The sequence below is a fragment of the Arachis ipaensis genome, chromosome B5, assembly GCF_059453495.1.
Source record: "Arachis ipaensis isolate K30076 ecotype BB chromosome B5, ASM5945349v1, whole genome shotgun sequence".
NCBI lineage: Eukaryota > Viridiplantae > Streptophyta > Magnoliopsida > Fabales > Fabaceae > Arachis > Arachis ipaensis.
The window spans coordinates 22,627,593-22,641,323 of NC_142440.1; the positions used below are offsets into that span (position 1 = coordinate 22,627,593).

General features: G+C 38.2%; 2 protein-coding genes across 2 annotated transcripts; both read left to right on the forward strand.

The window, feature by feature from the left end:
* Nucleotides 1-123: 123 nt before the first annotated feature.
* LOC148563586 (uncharacterized) lies at nucleotides 124-777 on the forward strand. Its single transcript, XM_088486865.1, has one exon. The coding sequence runs from the start codon at nucleotides 124-126 to the stop codon at nucleotides 775-777; it is 654 nt and encodes a 217-aa protein (XP_088342991.1).
* Nucleotides 778-12,385: 11,608 nt separating this feature from the next.
* On the forward strand, nucleotides 12,386-13,224 carry LOC107643312 (large ribosomal subunit protein P2B). Its single transcript, XM_088488840.1, has 3 exons — nucleotides 12,386-12,579; nucleotides 12,704-12,930; nucleotides 13,032-13,224. Exons 1-3 carry the CDS (start codon nucleotides 12,492-12,494, stop codon nucleotides 13,056-13,058), a joined length of 342 nt encoding a protein of 113 aa, XP_088344966.1. The 5' UTR covers nucleotides 12,386-12,491; the 3' UTR covers nucleotides 13,059-13,224.
* The last annotated feature ends 507 nt before the right edge of the window (nucleotides 13,225-13,731 follow it).

Consider the following 13,731-nt stretch of genomic DNA (forward strand, 5'->3'; position numbering starts at 1 on the left):
GGTGACTGGCAACCTCCAAGAGCATGGTGGATGTTTTGAATAAGGCACATCGGCAGCAACTTCCTACGAACATTCAAAGTCTCTCACTTGCAAAAGCTTGTGGTCAACATTGGGTATTCAAGAATGGTGGAGGAGTATAACATCAACTATAAGAGGTTGGAAGAGCGAGGCGATGCATATGCTAGGTGGTGCGATGCTATTGCACTTAGACATTGGGTATTGGCATTCGACGAGGGACATCGATGGGGCCATATGACGACGAACCTTATCGAGTGCATTAACTCAGTGTTGAAGGGTGCCCGTAATCTACCTGTGTTGGCACTAGTCCGAGCAACATATTATCGGTTAAATGAACTTTTTACGTGGAAGAGTGCTGAGAGTCACGAACGCAAACGTGCTGGATTTACCTATTCCGTATTCGCACAACAGCGGATAGAGGCAAGTATGCAACAGGCTGGAAATATAGTTGTGCACCGTTTTGACAGACGGAATGAAGTATTTGAGGTGCGCAAAATGACTAGCAGAAAGGTGTTAGTCGTTGATCTTGCGCGACGTACGTGCGACTGTGGGCACTTTCAGGTGGAACGAATACCATGTCGCCGTGTTATTGCTTGCTGTGCTAACCAGCGAATCGATTGGCAGCTGTATGTGCATGACGTGTACAAGATGACAGAGGTCCGTAAGGTATATAGATTCGAGTTCACACCGTTAGGTGATGCCGAGACATGGCCTGCATATGAGGGACCCACATTGGTTGCTAATCCCACCTTGAGATGAACGTCGAAAGGTCGCCCAAAATTGACCAGATACTTGAATGAAATGGACTCACGCGACATGCGTGGTCCTCGGATATGCCGTCTCTGTGGTGCTTAGGGTCATAGTCGGAGTCGATATCCTCAGCGTGCTAGACCGAGTGGTGGGGGGAATGACTTTTATTTTCATTGTGTTTGTATTTCTGAATTTGCATTTTTATAATAGATTTTCTTTTTTTATCTTAGTCTTGTTTGTATTTTTAAATTTGAGATTATCCATTGATGTTTAACACCATGATAATGTTAACATTTACGGCCTTACTGAAGCAAATATACAAATTTTTAACTACGAATAACATCGGCCAACATACAGAATATTAAATACGAATTACATTAAACCCTAGGATGAAATCTAAAAACCCCGACCCGATGCTCACTTCCTACGAGCCATCCAGTTCAGTGCCTTACCCATCATGCCCTGACCTGGCCGCAACGGAGTATAACTATCAGGCGGATTTTGCTTCGTCCGTATGTCATATGGGTGACCTGGAACAGAGTCATCCACACCTGCAGCGGCCGACCGGCCCGCCTCTTCCGGAGGTGCCGACCCACCCGCATCTGCCGGAGGGGCCGACCCACCTGCCTCTGCTGGAGCGGATGCACCGGGGTTGTACTCGTCAACAACTGTGTATGTCCGCCAAAGGAATCCACTATCACATGACGCACCCTCTGACGTGTGGTCGGAAGCAGGACGCCGCAAACCATGGCTCATACCGACTGATGCCCCACGTGGATCAGCTGAGACTGGCGGTGAATGCATAGCACTAAAATCTGACCAACCACCCAAACTAGCGTTGGCCCAATCATGACCACCGACGGAGAAGTCAAACCAATCATGACTGGCTGGAGTCGTCAGTATCGGATGACACAACTGGCTGGCTGGCCCGGGTGCCTGTGCTGAGAGTGCTGGGAATGGTGGCTATGCTGGGAATGGTGGCTGTGCTGAGAGTGGTTGCTATGCTGAGCGTGATGAGAGTGGTGGCTGGACGCATTGTGATGACTGTGATGGCTACCATGGCTCTGGTCTTGTGGCTGTGGTACATAATAAGGAATCGGCTCAAACACTGCATGCTGAGGTGGGACCTGAGGTGCAGGTGCTAAGGTGCTGCTGGGCCCTGAGGAACATACGCCGATAATCTCAGCATATGTCCGAATGAGCGCACGTACCAATCCCGATACTTCGAGGTCGGTATAAAGTCCCAAGTCGGAAAGGGGTGCAGATCCCGCAGTCGAGTGTTTCGCCTGTTGCCCCCACTCCGCTACGGTATGATCATTCCTTCGTACGGTCGCCACTCAAACTGCCACATATAATTCGTATGTCATAACCCTAACATTAATGTCTGGAACTAGGATTCATTAGAACCATAAATATTTACCTTCTGCATGTAGTCTATATCATGCCTAAATGTCACAACGGTCTTCTCTAACCACGCTGTGCTCCGTTCCGAATGACTCCACCTGAAACATGATACAGTGAAAAAATTTACATAAGTAACCGTAATTGAAACATGCATAGTGAATATAATCTCCGACAAGAACCATAAATATTTACCTCATGGCAACTGGTATCTCAGCAGGTGGAAGGATATGTCTCGGTACGGGCGCAATACACGGCATTCGCTCCCATGCCCAAACAAACAACAGATTAAGAGGGTCATCCATCTCCTTCGTATCATATCGTGATGCACGGCATAGTGCTCTGTAAAGATGTGCGAGACATGCTGAACCCCAACTATAAGTATGGATCCGCTCGAAATCGCGAAGCAACGGTAGATACTTCGCATGGGCGTATGCGGTCGACTTATCTGTGAATAGGGTCGACCCTAACATACAGAAAATCTGACATCTCACGTATCTCTTTATGGACTCTTCAGTGTCCAACGGCTCCGCATCTCTGTTACGTTGAACCCAATCAAGCTTTATATAAGATTTCGAATTACGACTGAGTACTGGTTCACGTCCGAATATTGCCATGCTCTGACTCTGAACGAAATCACTACTACTATCAGTCCATCCACTCACAGGCTCTCAATCAATGAGTAAGCCAAATATATGTGAGACATCTTTCAATGTCACTGTAACCTCACCCACCGGCAACACAAAAGTGTGAGTCTCTGGCCTCTACCTTTCAACCAGAGCAGCTAACAATGGGTGAAATCCTCTTATCATCCCAATCCTAGATACGTGGTAGAATCCCGTGGCGCGTAAGTAGTTTTTGACCCCCGGGTTCCAACTCTGTGGCGAATCTAGTTTACGCACCAACAAATTTCTGTTAGACTGCATCAACAAAAATATATTTGTTATATTAGTTATAAATATTCATTTATTAATAAACAAATATTAGCATATCTATTTATATGTGATCACTTTATTTAATAATATTATTTACATATTTATTTATTTTAATATTTTATTTGTTAAAATAATTAACGTGCAGTGCATTACCAGTACCATAGTTAAAATAATTTTTTTCCGTGCATCAAAAGCATATATTTCTCTAATATTATTAATAACAACGTATATATTTTTCTAATATTTATTTATTACTTTAACATTTATATATTAAAATTTTGAATATGTTCAACATACATATTTATTTATTTTACAGAATATATATTTTATTTTACTATAGTATTATTTTATATTTTTATCATAGAAAAATATATATTTTTTAAAAATTTTTAGTATATTGTATCGTATAATGTATATTTTATTTTAGTATTTTTATAACATAAAATTAATTCAAAATTAACAAAAAAATTATATTTTAACATGTTAAATAACAAAAAATAACAAAAATTTAAATACACAATAAAAATATAATTTAACAACTTACATAAATTGGATGATCCAAATAATTTATAATATGTTCCTCCAGAGCATTATAATTACGAACCATTTTTTAAAATAAATACAAAATATTTTTTTCTGCCTATTTTCCCACCATTTCTCCTTGTGGAGCAGCAACACCCTTCCCCTCTTAGTTGAATCGCAACCCCCCTTCCCCTCTGCTTCACACACTAATGCTTTTCTTCCCTCTCACTAACACACTTTCTATATATTGCAGTTGGGGGAGGCTCTTTATATAGAGCAACTTAGACCACGCTTGCTGTTTACCGGGGTGAGACCTGTCCCCTGCATGGCAGCAGCTGCAACACGCCCCCCCTGTGGTGCAGGCACATTGGGACTCTGCGACGTCAGCTCCACCACGCCCCTGCGTTGTACCAGATCCTTGCATGCGCGCCGCGTCACCACGCTCCCGGCGTGCTACTGAGGTGCTGACACGCTGCTGAAGAGCAGGGACACCACGTCCCCTGCGTGTTGACCGGAAGCTCCACCGCCCGGTAAATCACCCCACCTCCCAATATCTTCCGAAAACACCAACTTCTTTCCTATAACAAAAATAATTTCTGTATTTTATTACTTTATAATGTTTTTTTTTTCATTTTAAGTGATTTTGTCCTTTTGTATCAGTCAAGTGGATTGCATAGAACTGCAAAGTTTGCAACTAACTTGCTTATTCACTTACGAAAACTTTCATATCCATTCTTTATTTATTTATTTTTTGTAACTTTGTAAGTAATGCAAAGTCCACATAATTCTTATTCAGGTGAATCAAGCCACTTTTTTATTTTGAAATGGATGAGAGGACGTTCAATTTGCATAATAATAATTTTTTAAAAAAATTGCTCCATATTAAAAAGCACCAACCTTTCTAATAAAAGTGCATATCACACCATTTCAATTCATAAAAAAATAGCCTAATCAAGTAATTGATGTAAATATTAATAACGGTCAAAATATGAATTAAAAGTTAATCTTTAAAGTAGTCAATAAAATTAGATTCGATGTTCATAATGGTTCCTGAAATTAATAGTTTTTCAAATTCATTTCTGCAAATTGTACTCTAGAATTTAAATTCATCTTTTAGATAATTTCTATGCAAATAGCACCATCAAAAAACTAGTCTGGACTCTATTGTGACACATTATAGATGATGTGGCAGGAGAAATTTCTTGAGAGCAAATTGGTCCATACGTGAAATTTAAAAATCCTAATCCCCAATTGATTACACCATCTCCAGACCTTCTGTACTCATGTCCTCTGCTGGATTCAAGAATCTCCAAAGTGAAACGAGATGGCTAACGCGAGTGACATAGCTGGGAGCTTGACTAATTCTCGCTCCAATGAAAGTGTTGGTAGGAGAACTGCTAGAAACAGAGATTCGTGTTTGCCAGAATAGTGTAGGTGTGGGGGACGATCGGTTCTAAGATGGTCAGGAGATCAAAGGCCCTTCTTCGGTTGCCAAACTACAATGTAAGTGGTTGCTCTTGTTTGCTATGTTCTAGATATAATTATGGCTTATTTACTTCCAAATTCTCTTGAATGTGGGTGTAGATTGTAGGTAAGAGGTGGTGTAGGTTGTTCCTATGAGCAGATAAAGTTCAAGAAGAAGATGTGATAACAGTTAATGGTAGAGTAAGTCCTTTAAATGACAATAAAAAATAGAAGATGAAGATTGCTTGAAAGCTTGGAAGCCTAAAGTCTGAAGTTAGGGTTTTAGAAATGGGTGGGGCTATGTTGTTTGTATGTATGTTACTGATTATTGTGGTTGTTTTGTTTTTCAAGTGGGATAAGTAATTTGGACAATTGTATCTTGCTAAAAACAAATGAGATGTGCATATGCACATTGTATTACTATACATTTTTTTAGCTTTCAAAGAAACAAAAATTGATAGCATTTTACATATTTTCGTATTTTAGGACAAAATAAAACAAAATCAATTCAAAAGAGTTATAATTGATATTCATTGCATAAAAAGACTTCGCCAAAAGTGTTGTATATGTCAAGGTTCCAAAAATAAAACCTTTATTGAGCTTAAAAAAGTTTATCCTAATTAAGAAAGCATTTAAAGCAAGTATTCTAAACAAAACAGAGAGACAAAGACACCAATTATTTTCTATACATAATATTCTATGTCATTATTTGTTGGTTCTGGGTGGCTTGAATTTAGGAGTAGGCACAAATCTCATGTAGTTGACAAGCCTTGAAACAATTCTCTATGTTGCTTTTTGCATGGGACTTGGTGTGGTAGTTGCAGGTAGGGTGTTAGCTAGTGTGGTAGTTGTAGGTGGGTTGCTTGCTGATGGAGTGCTTGTGGCTTTGGATAACTTCCTTTTAGGAGGGAGCTTTATTAGCCAAGCTGGAGCGAAAGATACCTATGTAAGAAACATGTTAAATGATTAATAAAATTCATAAGAGTGTGGATATAATAAAATCTATACAAGCTACATTTGCAAACTTATTGAGAGTCATCGGTTTCTGACAAAATAAGTTGACTAAGTTGAAGCTGTATTTCAAGTTGAGGCAGTGGACTAAGTATGGCATCACCACCATCTACAGCAGTAGTTGAAGTAGAATTATTGGCCTAATTTTCATCAACATCAATACCAGTATCAGCTACAGCAACTGCAGTTGCTGCTTTTTCATCAACAACTCTCTTGCCACAATATCTTTTGGTGTGTTCTGCTTCACCAAAGTAGTAACAATGGCATTTTTTATAAGTTCTTTTCAACTTGGTCTTCTGCTTCTTACTACCACTTGGCTCATCATCAGCATCCTTTCTTGTTTTTTCCTTAATTGGCCTTGGTTTCTTTCTGAATGGTTGAGGTATGTTATAAGGTGATCTTTTTTTATAGTGCTTGGCATAGAAATGGGTTTATATGGAAGGCATATGTATCATTATATGCTTCCATAGTTAACCACTTGTGATAGAATTGATCTGATTTTTTGTCAGCTATTGCCAATGCAGCACATGCGTGCACCCATGGCATCCCTGCACAAAAAATCTCTATCAATAAACAACTAATGCTAGATAGTAGACATAATTAAATAGATAAACTTAAATGAATGAAATTATACCACTTAGCTGCCAAAAATTACATGTGTACAACCTCTTTTTCAAGTCCACAACAATGTTGATTGGCCAGTCGTAGACTTCAAACTTCTCATAATGTGTGTTACCAGACCACATAGGCACCCAATTTTTGGATTCTTTCCTTTTTTTTTCAACCTACTACACTGGATGGGACGAAGGTAGGATCCCAACATGAGCATTAGACTTCACCTTGTTCCTGGCTATAGACCTTATAGCATACAACCTAACTTCCTCCAACAGTGTGATAATGGGCTTGGCTTTGGCTTCTTTGATCCTAGCGTTGAAAATTTTGTAGGCATTATTGCAAATGTTGTCAATTTTAGAAAAATTACTGAAGAAGGCCCTACTCCATGAATCCATTGGCCACTTGCTCAGATATGTCCACGCATCCTTATTAACTCTCTATATTTTTTTATCCTTCAATGAACCCTTCTTGGATAGTACACCTTGCACACTCCTATAGCAACTCTCTAAGCTCATTGTCCTTCCATTACTTGTTGAAGTTCCTTCATAAATAGCAAACATAGAATTTGTGATAGACATCAGGGAACACCTCCCAAATTGCAAGAATGAGGCCCTGAAAATAAAATGAAATAAAATTAACCTTAGCTAAAAGTTTTCTCCCGAGCCTCAATGTAATTCCCAAAGTTATATAAGTGATAGCAAATTGGTCCCCAAAGTTATATAAGTGATAGCAAATTGGTCCCCAAAATTATATAGGTGACAGCAAATTGGCCCTTTTTTAGTGTAAACAAATAGTCGAGATAGTCCTTGTGGCACTTCTCTTAGTTAAAACAAAGAAAAACATTGCAGCGGTATAAAGGCCACAAGAATAAGAATAATAATTGTAGTTAATGAACATCTCAATGAACATCATATGTAAAGTTCAAGTCAATGAACAACTAGTGTTAATTAACAACTGCAACAACTACCATAAATAATCTCTATTAACAACTACAAAAAATCACAACAGCTGCAACAACTACCATAACTAATCTTTATTAACAACTTTAACAAATCACAACAGCTACAATAACTATCATAAATAATGATAATTAACAACTACAAACATCACAACAGCTATAATAACTACCATAACTACAAAAAATACCATGATTACAATAAATCACAACATCTACAATAAATCACAACTATAATAACTACCATAACTAATTTTAATTAACAACTACAATTATCACAATAGCTATTTATGGATTAATAGATTCATCATAGGTTAGTTACCATGTCAATTAACAATAATACCTTTTGCATGTCTGAGATAAAATACCAACCATGCTCTTTATAATGACCCAAGTATTCATGAAGCAGTTCCATGAATCACTTCTAGTTGTCCTTGTTTTCAATAGAAACAATAGCATAAGCAATCACATTTTACATCTTAACCAATAGCAGATAGAATTTGACCAACATGCTGTGTTTTCAGAAATGCTCCATCCATGCCTATAAGTGGCCTGCAACCAGCCTTAAACCCTCTTTTACATTCTTTAAGATAAATATACATCTTCTCAAATATTATATTTTCATCAGAATTAGGATGAAGCGTGACACCAATCTAGACATCGGAGCCATGATTACTCTTGATCAATGTCAATCTGTAATCCTTAACCATTCCATTCGGGCAGCAGCATCGCCATATACTATGGCCCTTGCATTCCCTAAAGCCCTTGTTAGTGAGGACTTGTTAAGGTCCAACTCACAGTTGCTCTTGAAAGTACTATGCAACCTCAAAATACTTCATATTAGGATATTTCCTCAGTTTTCTCACCAATCTACAAGCTAGTCATTTCTTGTTAGCCAATATATTTTCAGTCTCCCTTGGGCATCTATGATCATCCATAAAGGTCTTGATCTGCTAATAATTACCCTCAAATAGGGGTGGCAAGCAGAGAAGCCCGCTCCACCCCGCCAAAAGCCCGCCTTTGGTGGGCAGCCCCGCCCCGCTTGCCTAGTACGACAGTCCTAAAATCTCACCCCGCCCCGCCTAATTGCGGGCTGGCGGGCTAAGCCTGCCAAATCTCTTCTTTTTTTATTATTAACTATTAAATAATATATATAATTTTACAATCATTTTAATATATTTATAATTTATAAAAGCATAAAAAAATTATAATTTTTATATTCACAAACATTAAAGTCATTGTAATTATAAATATCTAATAAAAATAATTATAAACCAAGTTTTCATCCAAAACATAATTATAAATATTGTCTCCAAAGCAAAATAAACATAATCCAAAACATAATTATAAATATTGTCTCCAAAGCAAAATAAACATAATCCAAAACACTCAATTTTCATCTTCATTCTCTTGTAAGTTGGGTTGGGAGAAGTTGGATTTTGACAAAAAATTGCAAAAATATTCCCTTGCCAAAAAATCACTAAGCCCGGCAGGGAAGCCTGTCCCGCCTTGCCAAATCCCGTGGGTTAAGCGGTGCGGGTTAAACAAAATTTTGCTATTTGGCGGTCCCAAATTTCCAGCCTGACCCGTCTTTTTTGGCGGATTACGCGGATCAGCCCGACGGATTTAGGCCCGTTTGCCGCTCCTACCCTCAACGTCTCTGGAAGCATACACAACCCAACCACATTCCTCCAGCTTACACACTGACACTATCATTCTTCTTAAACCAAATTTGTCTTCCCTCTTGAATACAATACTCACTAACAACCTCCTTGAATTCCATTTTCATGTTAAATTTCATTTCTACCTCAAGTTTCTGATCTCCAAACCTTTCTCCTTCTCTAAACACCAGAAAGACCTTATCTAAATCAACCTCATCCAATACATCTTCAGAGTTTGGAAGAGTCTTCATTTCCTTCGAATGTCATGAATCTCCACCATCAGATTCATCATAAGCTCCATCTTGAGCTTCAGAATATGGTGTCATATCACCAAAAAATAGTTCATCATCTTTAGAGTCTGAGTCTGCACACACCATACCATCATCCTCAACCATAATTACTCTTCTCTCTTGCATTAGCTTGGAAGTTGCTGCAGTCCTCAACTTAACTTGAGGGAGCTTTCCTGTTGACTTCTTCACAGCCACTTCTTCTTCTTCAGTAGAGTCTTCTTTGTCATAACCAGGCTTATATGGTTCATCCTCCACACTATCATAACTATCATGACTATCTGTTGAGTCATCTGAACTAGATAGTGTCACTGTCATAGTTTCGGACTCTTTTCCCTTAGCATATGATATTCTGATAGTGTTAATAGAAGCTGCTCTTGTTAAAGGCCTCCTAGCATGTGTTGTTGCAATTTTGCCTCTTTGGGAACCTTTTTTTTGGTAGATCACACTCCTTAAACACTGTATGTTTGGGCCTGGTTACAGATTTTGCAGTGGACTAGACATTTATTTTTGGTGGTGGGTGGGGCTTACTACTACCTTTTGCAATGGGTTGCGTCTTTGCTTTTGGACCTGGACTGAATTTACTATTTGGTTTTGTTGTGTGGATTGATTTTAGGGTGGACAAGACATTTTAAGAATTAGCTAACTTTGTAGTGGTGCTAGCAGTGTGACATGGTTCTGGATTTGGGGTTGATGATGTTGTGGGGATTGTTTTGGTGGTGACATTAGTAATGAGGTTTGGCTGGAAAAAACGGTCTTTTAAATTTTCTCCTACAGTAGCATTATCCTCTAACACAATCAATTCTTTGCCTTTAGATACTGCTTCTTCTTCCACATTAAACACAGATTCAGGCATTCCATGCTCATAATAACACATAGACAACTCTCTTGTTCCTTTGAGTATGATAATACATCTTCATGAGCTCTTTATCATGTGATATAGTTCAGAGACTAGTCTTCAAAAGTCTATTAGGAGCCAACAACCAACATTGAGTCACCTTGTCATACCTAAGTTGCTTGTGGTAGTCTCGGATTAAGAAGACATCGAGTGTGTCTACATCAAGTCGTTGCATATTTGAAATTTGTCCACTACTGTAGGACACACTTCCATCCTGCTCTGTGGTAAATAACCCTCCATGGTGATATATGATGGTAATAAAAAGCTCATCCATCTGAAAATAAAAAAGATAAACACCTAACTTCAACACTAATATCATTAAACCATAAACCACATTCCACTAAAATGTTAGAATCAAACTATAACAATAATGAAATAGATATCAAATATAACAAACAACTCTTGATCAACGAAAAATTTTATCATGATCACTAACAAAATTAGTTCCAATTAAACCCTAACAAAAACAGCATAACATCAACATGCATACCCACATAATCAACGATAAATAATTCTATTTAACTATTAAAAGAAATCACATTAACAACATTTAAGTAAAACAAAGCATTTCTTATTCTACTTTCTCTTTTTTTTTCTTGCCTCTAATAGAGAAATCAGTCTTCATCACACACTCTCTGAATGATGACGACGATGAAGCTGACCCTCGAGTGCAGTGTGTTTTTAGAGGGAATCGCTGTAAAGACACGATTCACACCATTGCCATTAAGGGTTAAATGGAAGAAGAAAGGATTTTGTTTCTGTTTTGAGAGGGAAAGAAAATGTTGATTTAACTTTGAAGGAGAGACTATTGTATATAGTGTGAAACGATGTTGCATAGCAAACGTTTACTTGCCAATACACATACGGTGTCGTTTAGGGTTTGCAAACGTGTCAAAATAGAGTCTATGTCAGCTTTTCGATGATGTCACTTGGACAGAAATGTCCTGAAGGATGAATTTGAGTCTCAAAGTACAATTTTGAGGATGAATTTGAGGAATTATTAATTTTAGGGACTACTTTAAACTCTGAGTGCAATTTCTAATACCACTTGAAAGCTTAATTCTCGAATTGAGAAAATCTAACACATTAGACAAACACACACGTAATCTTTTTTTTTTCTCTCTCTCCTTATTTTTTGTGAAAAAACATGGCTTAATTTTATATATTGGTCTAATATTTCATTAGAAACATGTGTGCAGTGGCTACTGCCAATTCTTTTTTTTTTGTCAGAGAACTAGACCAAAACCTGGCCCAGACCTAATACAATACAAAAACTCAAAGCCCCCAACCTTTGACCAAAAAAAAAAAAAAAAAAAGCCCCCAACCCGACCCGAAAATCAAACATACGTTTCCTTCTTCATTTTTTGACGAAACTAGACTCTTCATCTTCCATTACAGCAAGTTTTCCTCAACAAGCCAAGCAGATGAACTGCAGCATCTCGACGCGGAAGAGCACCAAATCGACGGAAGTATCTTCGACGCTCAAAGCTCCAAAATCAATGGACGCAGTTATCGAACCGTCGGTTGTATCTTCGTCTTCGTCGGCAGCATCTTCATCTCCATCGACATCCTCATCGTCTTCATCCCTGCCGAACTTTGGTGGTCCTTGAAGTTTCGAATCGTTCGCTTCTTTGAAGGCATATAATGGGTTTTTTTTTTTTGGTCAAGCGGCATATAATGGGTATTTTTTTATAATGATTATTAATGAAGGCATATAATGGGCTTATAAGGGCCCGGGGTATATAAAAGGCATATAATGGGCTTATAGGGTCCGGGGTAAGCTGGCCCAATAAAGTATGGAAACAGCCCAACAACAAGGGCCACGTTGGCCACATTATAAAACCCTAGGAGCCCATGCGAGGACTCAAACCCTAACCCTATTTATAAATCTGCAGAACTGAAAAAACCTTCACTTTTGTTCATCCCCCCACCAGATCCACGCCGTGATTCGTGATACCTAGTTGTGGAAGGAAGATGAAGGTCATCGCCGCCTACCTCCTCGCCGTCCTCGGTGGCAATGCCGCTCCTTCCGCCGCCGATCTCAAGGGCATTCTCAGCTCCGGTAGCCTTTTTATCTAATTAATCCTATTTTATTTCAATACATTTCTATTTTGCTTCGAAGTTAGTTGATATGTGGAGAATTTTGACCTTAGTATTGTAAATTATGACATGTATGTTTTGTTCAGTTGGAGCTGAAGCAGATGATGACAGCATAACGCTCCTTTTATCTGAAGTTAAAGGCAAAGACATAACAGAGGTTATTGCCGCCGGAAGGGAAAAGCTTGCGTCGGTGCCTGCTGGTGGTGGTGGTGCTGTTGCCGTTGCCGCTGCTCCTAGCGGTGGTGCTGCTGCTCCCGCAGCCGCCGAGGCAAAGAAGGAGGAGAAGGTCGAAGAGAAGGAGGAATCAGATGATGTAAGAAGATTCAACTATTATTATTATTATTATTATTATTTAATTACTTTGGTTTTTCAAAATGATCTGATTATTTGGTTTTGGATTTGTTTGTCTTGCAGGATATGGGATTCAGTCTCTTTGATTAAGTGGTAGGTTGTTCAAACTAGAGCTTCTAAGTTTTGTCTCTTATTTTTGGGTTAATTGTAGTGATCTATGTGTTTGAAAGGATTTGGTTTTATATTTTTATTGACTTTTTATTGATGTTATGGAACTTCAATTTGGTAAACACAGTTGAGTTTATTTCTTGGTTTAGCTTATTTTTGCCTGGACTTACGTTCTATACTAATTCAGGTAGTTCAGTCGTGACTGAATTAATAGGGAGTTAAATTACAATTACGGAATTACTCACGGAATTGCCTGGATTACTCGAATAAAATATGGGCTGGGAAGTGATAACGAAAACTAATCTCAAATATCGTGAATTGAATAATGAAGATAAATCGATTGTTAAGATATAGATATACAATGACTGAATTTTATATGCTATTATGATCGTCCTAATTTTACAATGAAATTCCTCATGCCTTTCTCAGAATGTCAAAAAGATTTTCTGGCGATACCGAAATTCAATTTATTTTATGCCTTGTCTCGCGTAGCGTGTACTGTCATTCTGTCATGCATTGATGTTGTAAGTCGAGCAGTTATATTTTCTAACCAAAATTTTAACACAAGGGCTAAAATTGAAATATTAAATAAAATTAGAGATAAAATGTACACTCAAATACTTTGATAAATTCGGATCTAGAATGTGTTTGCTCT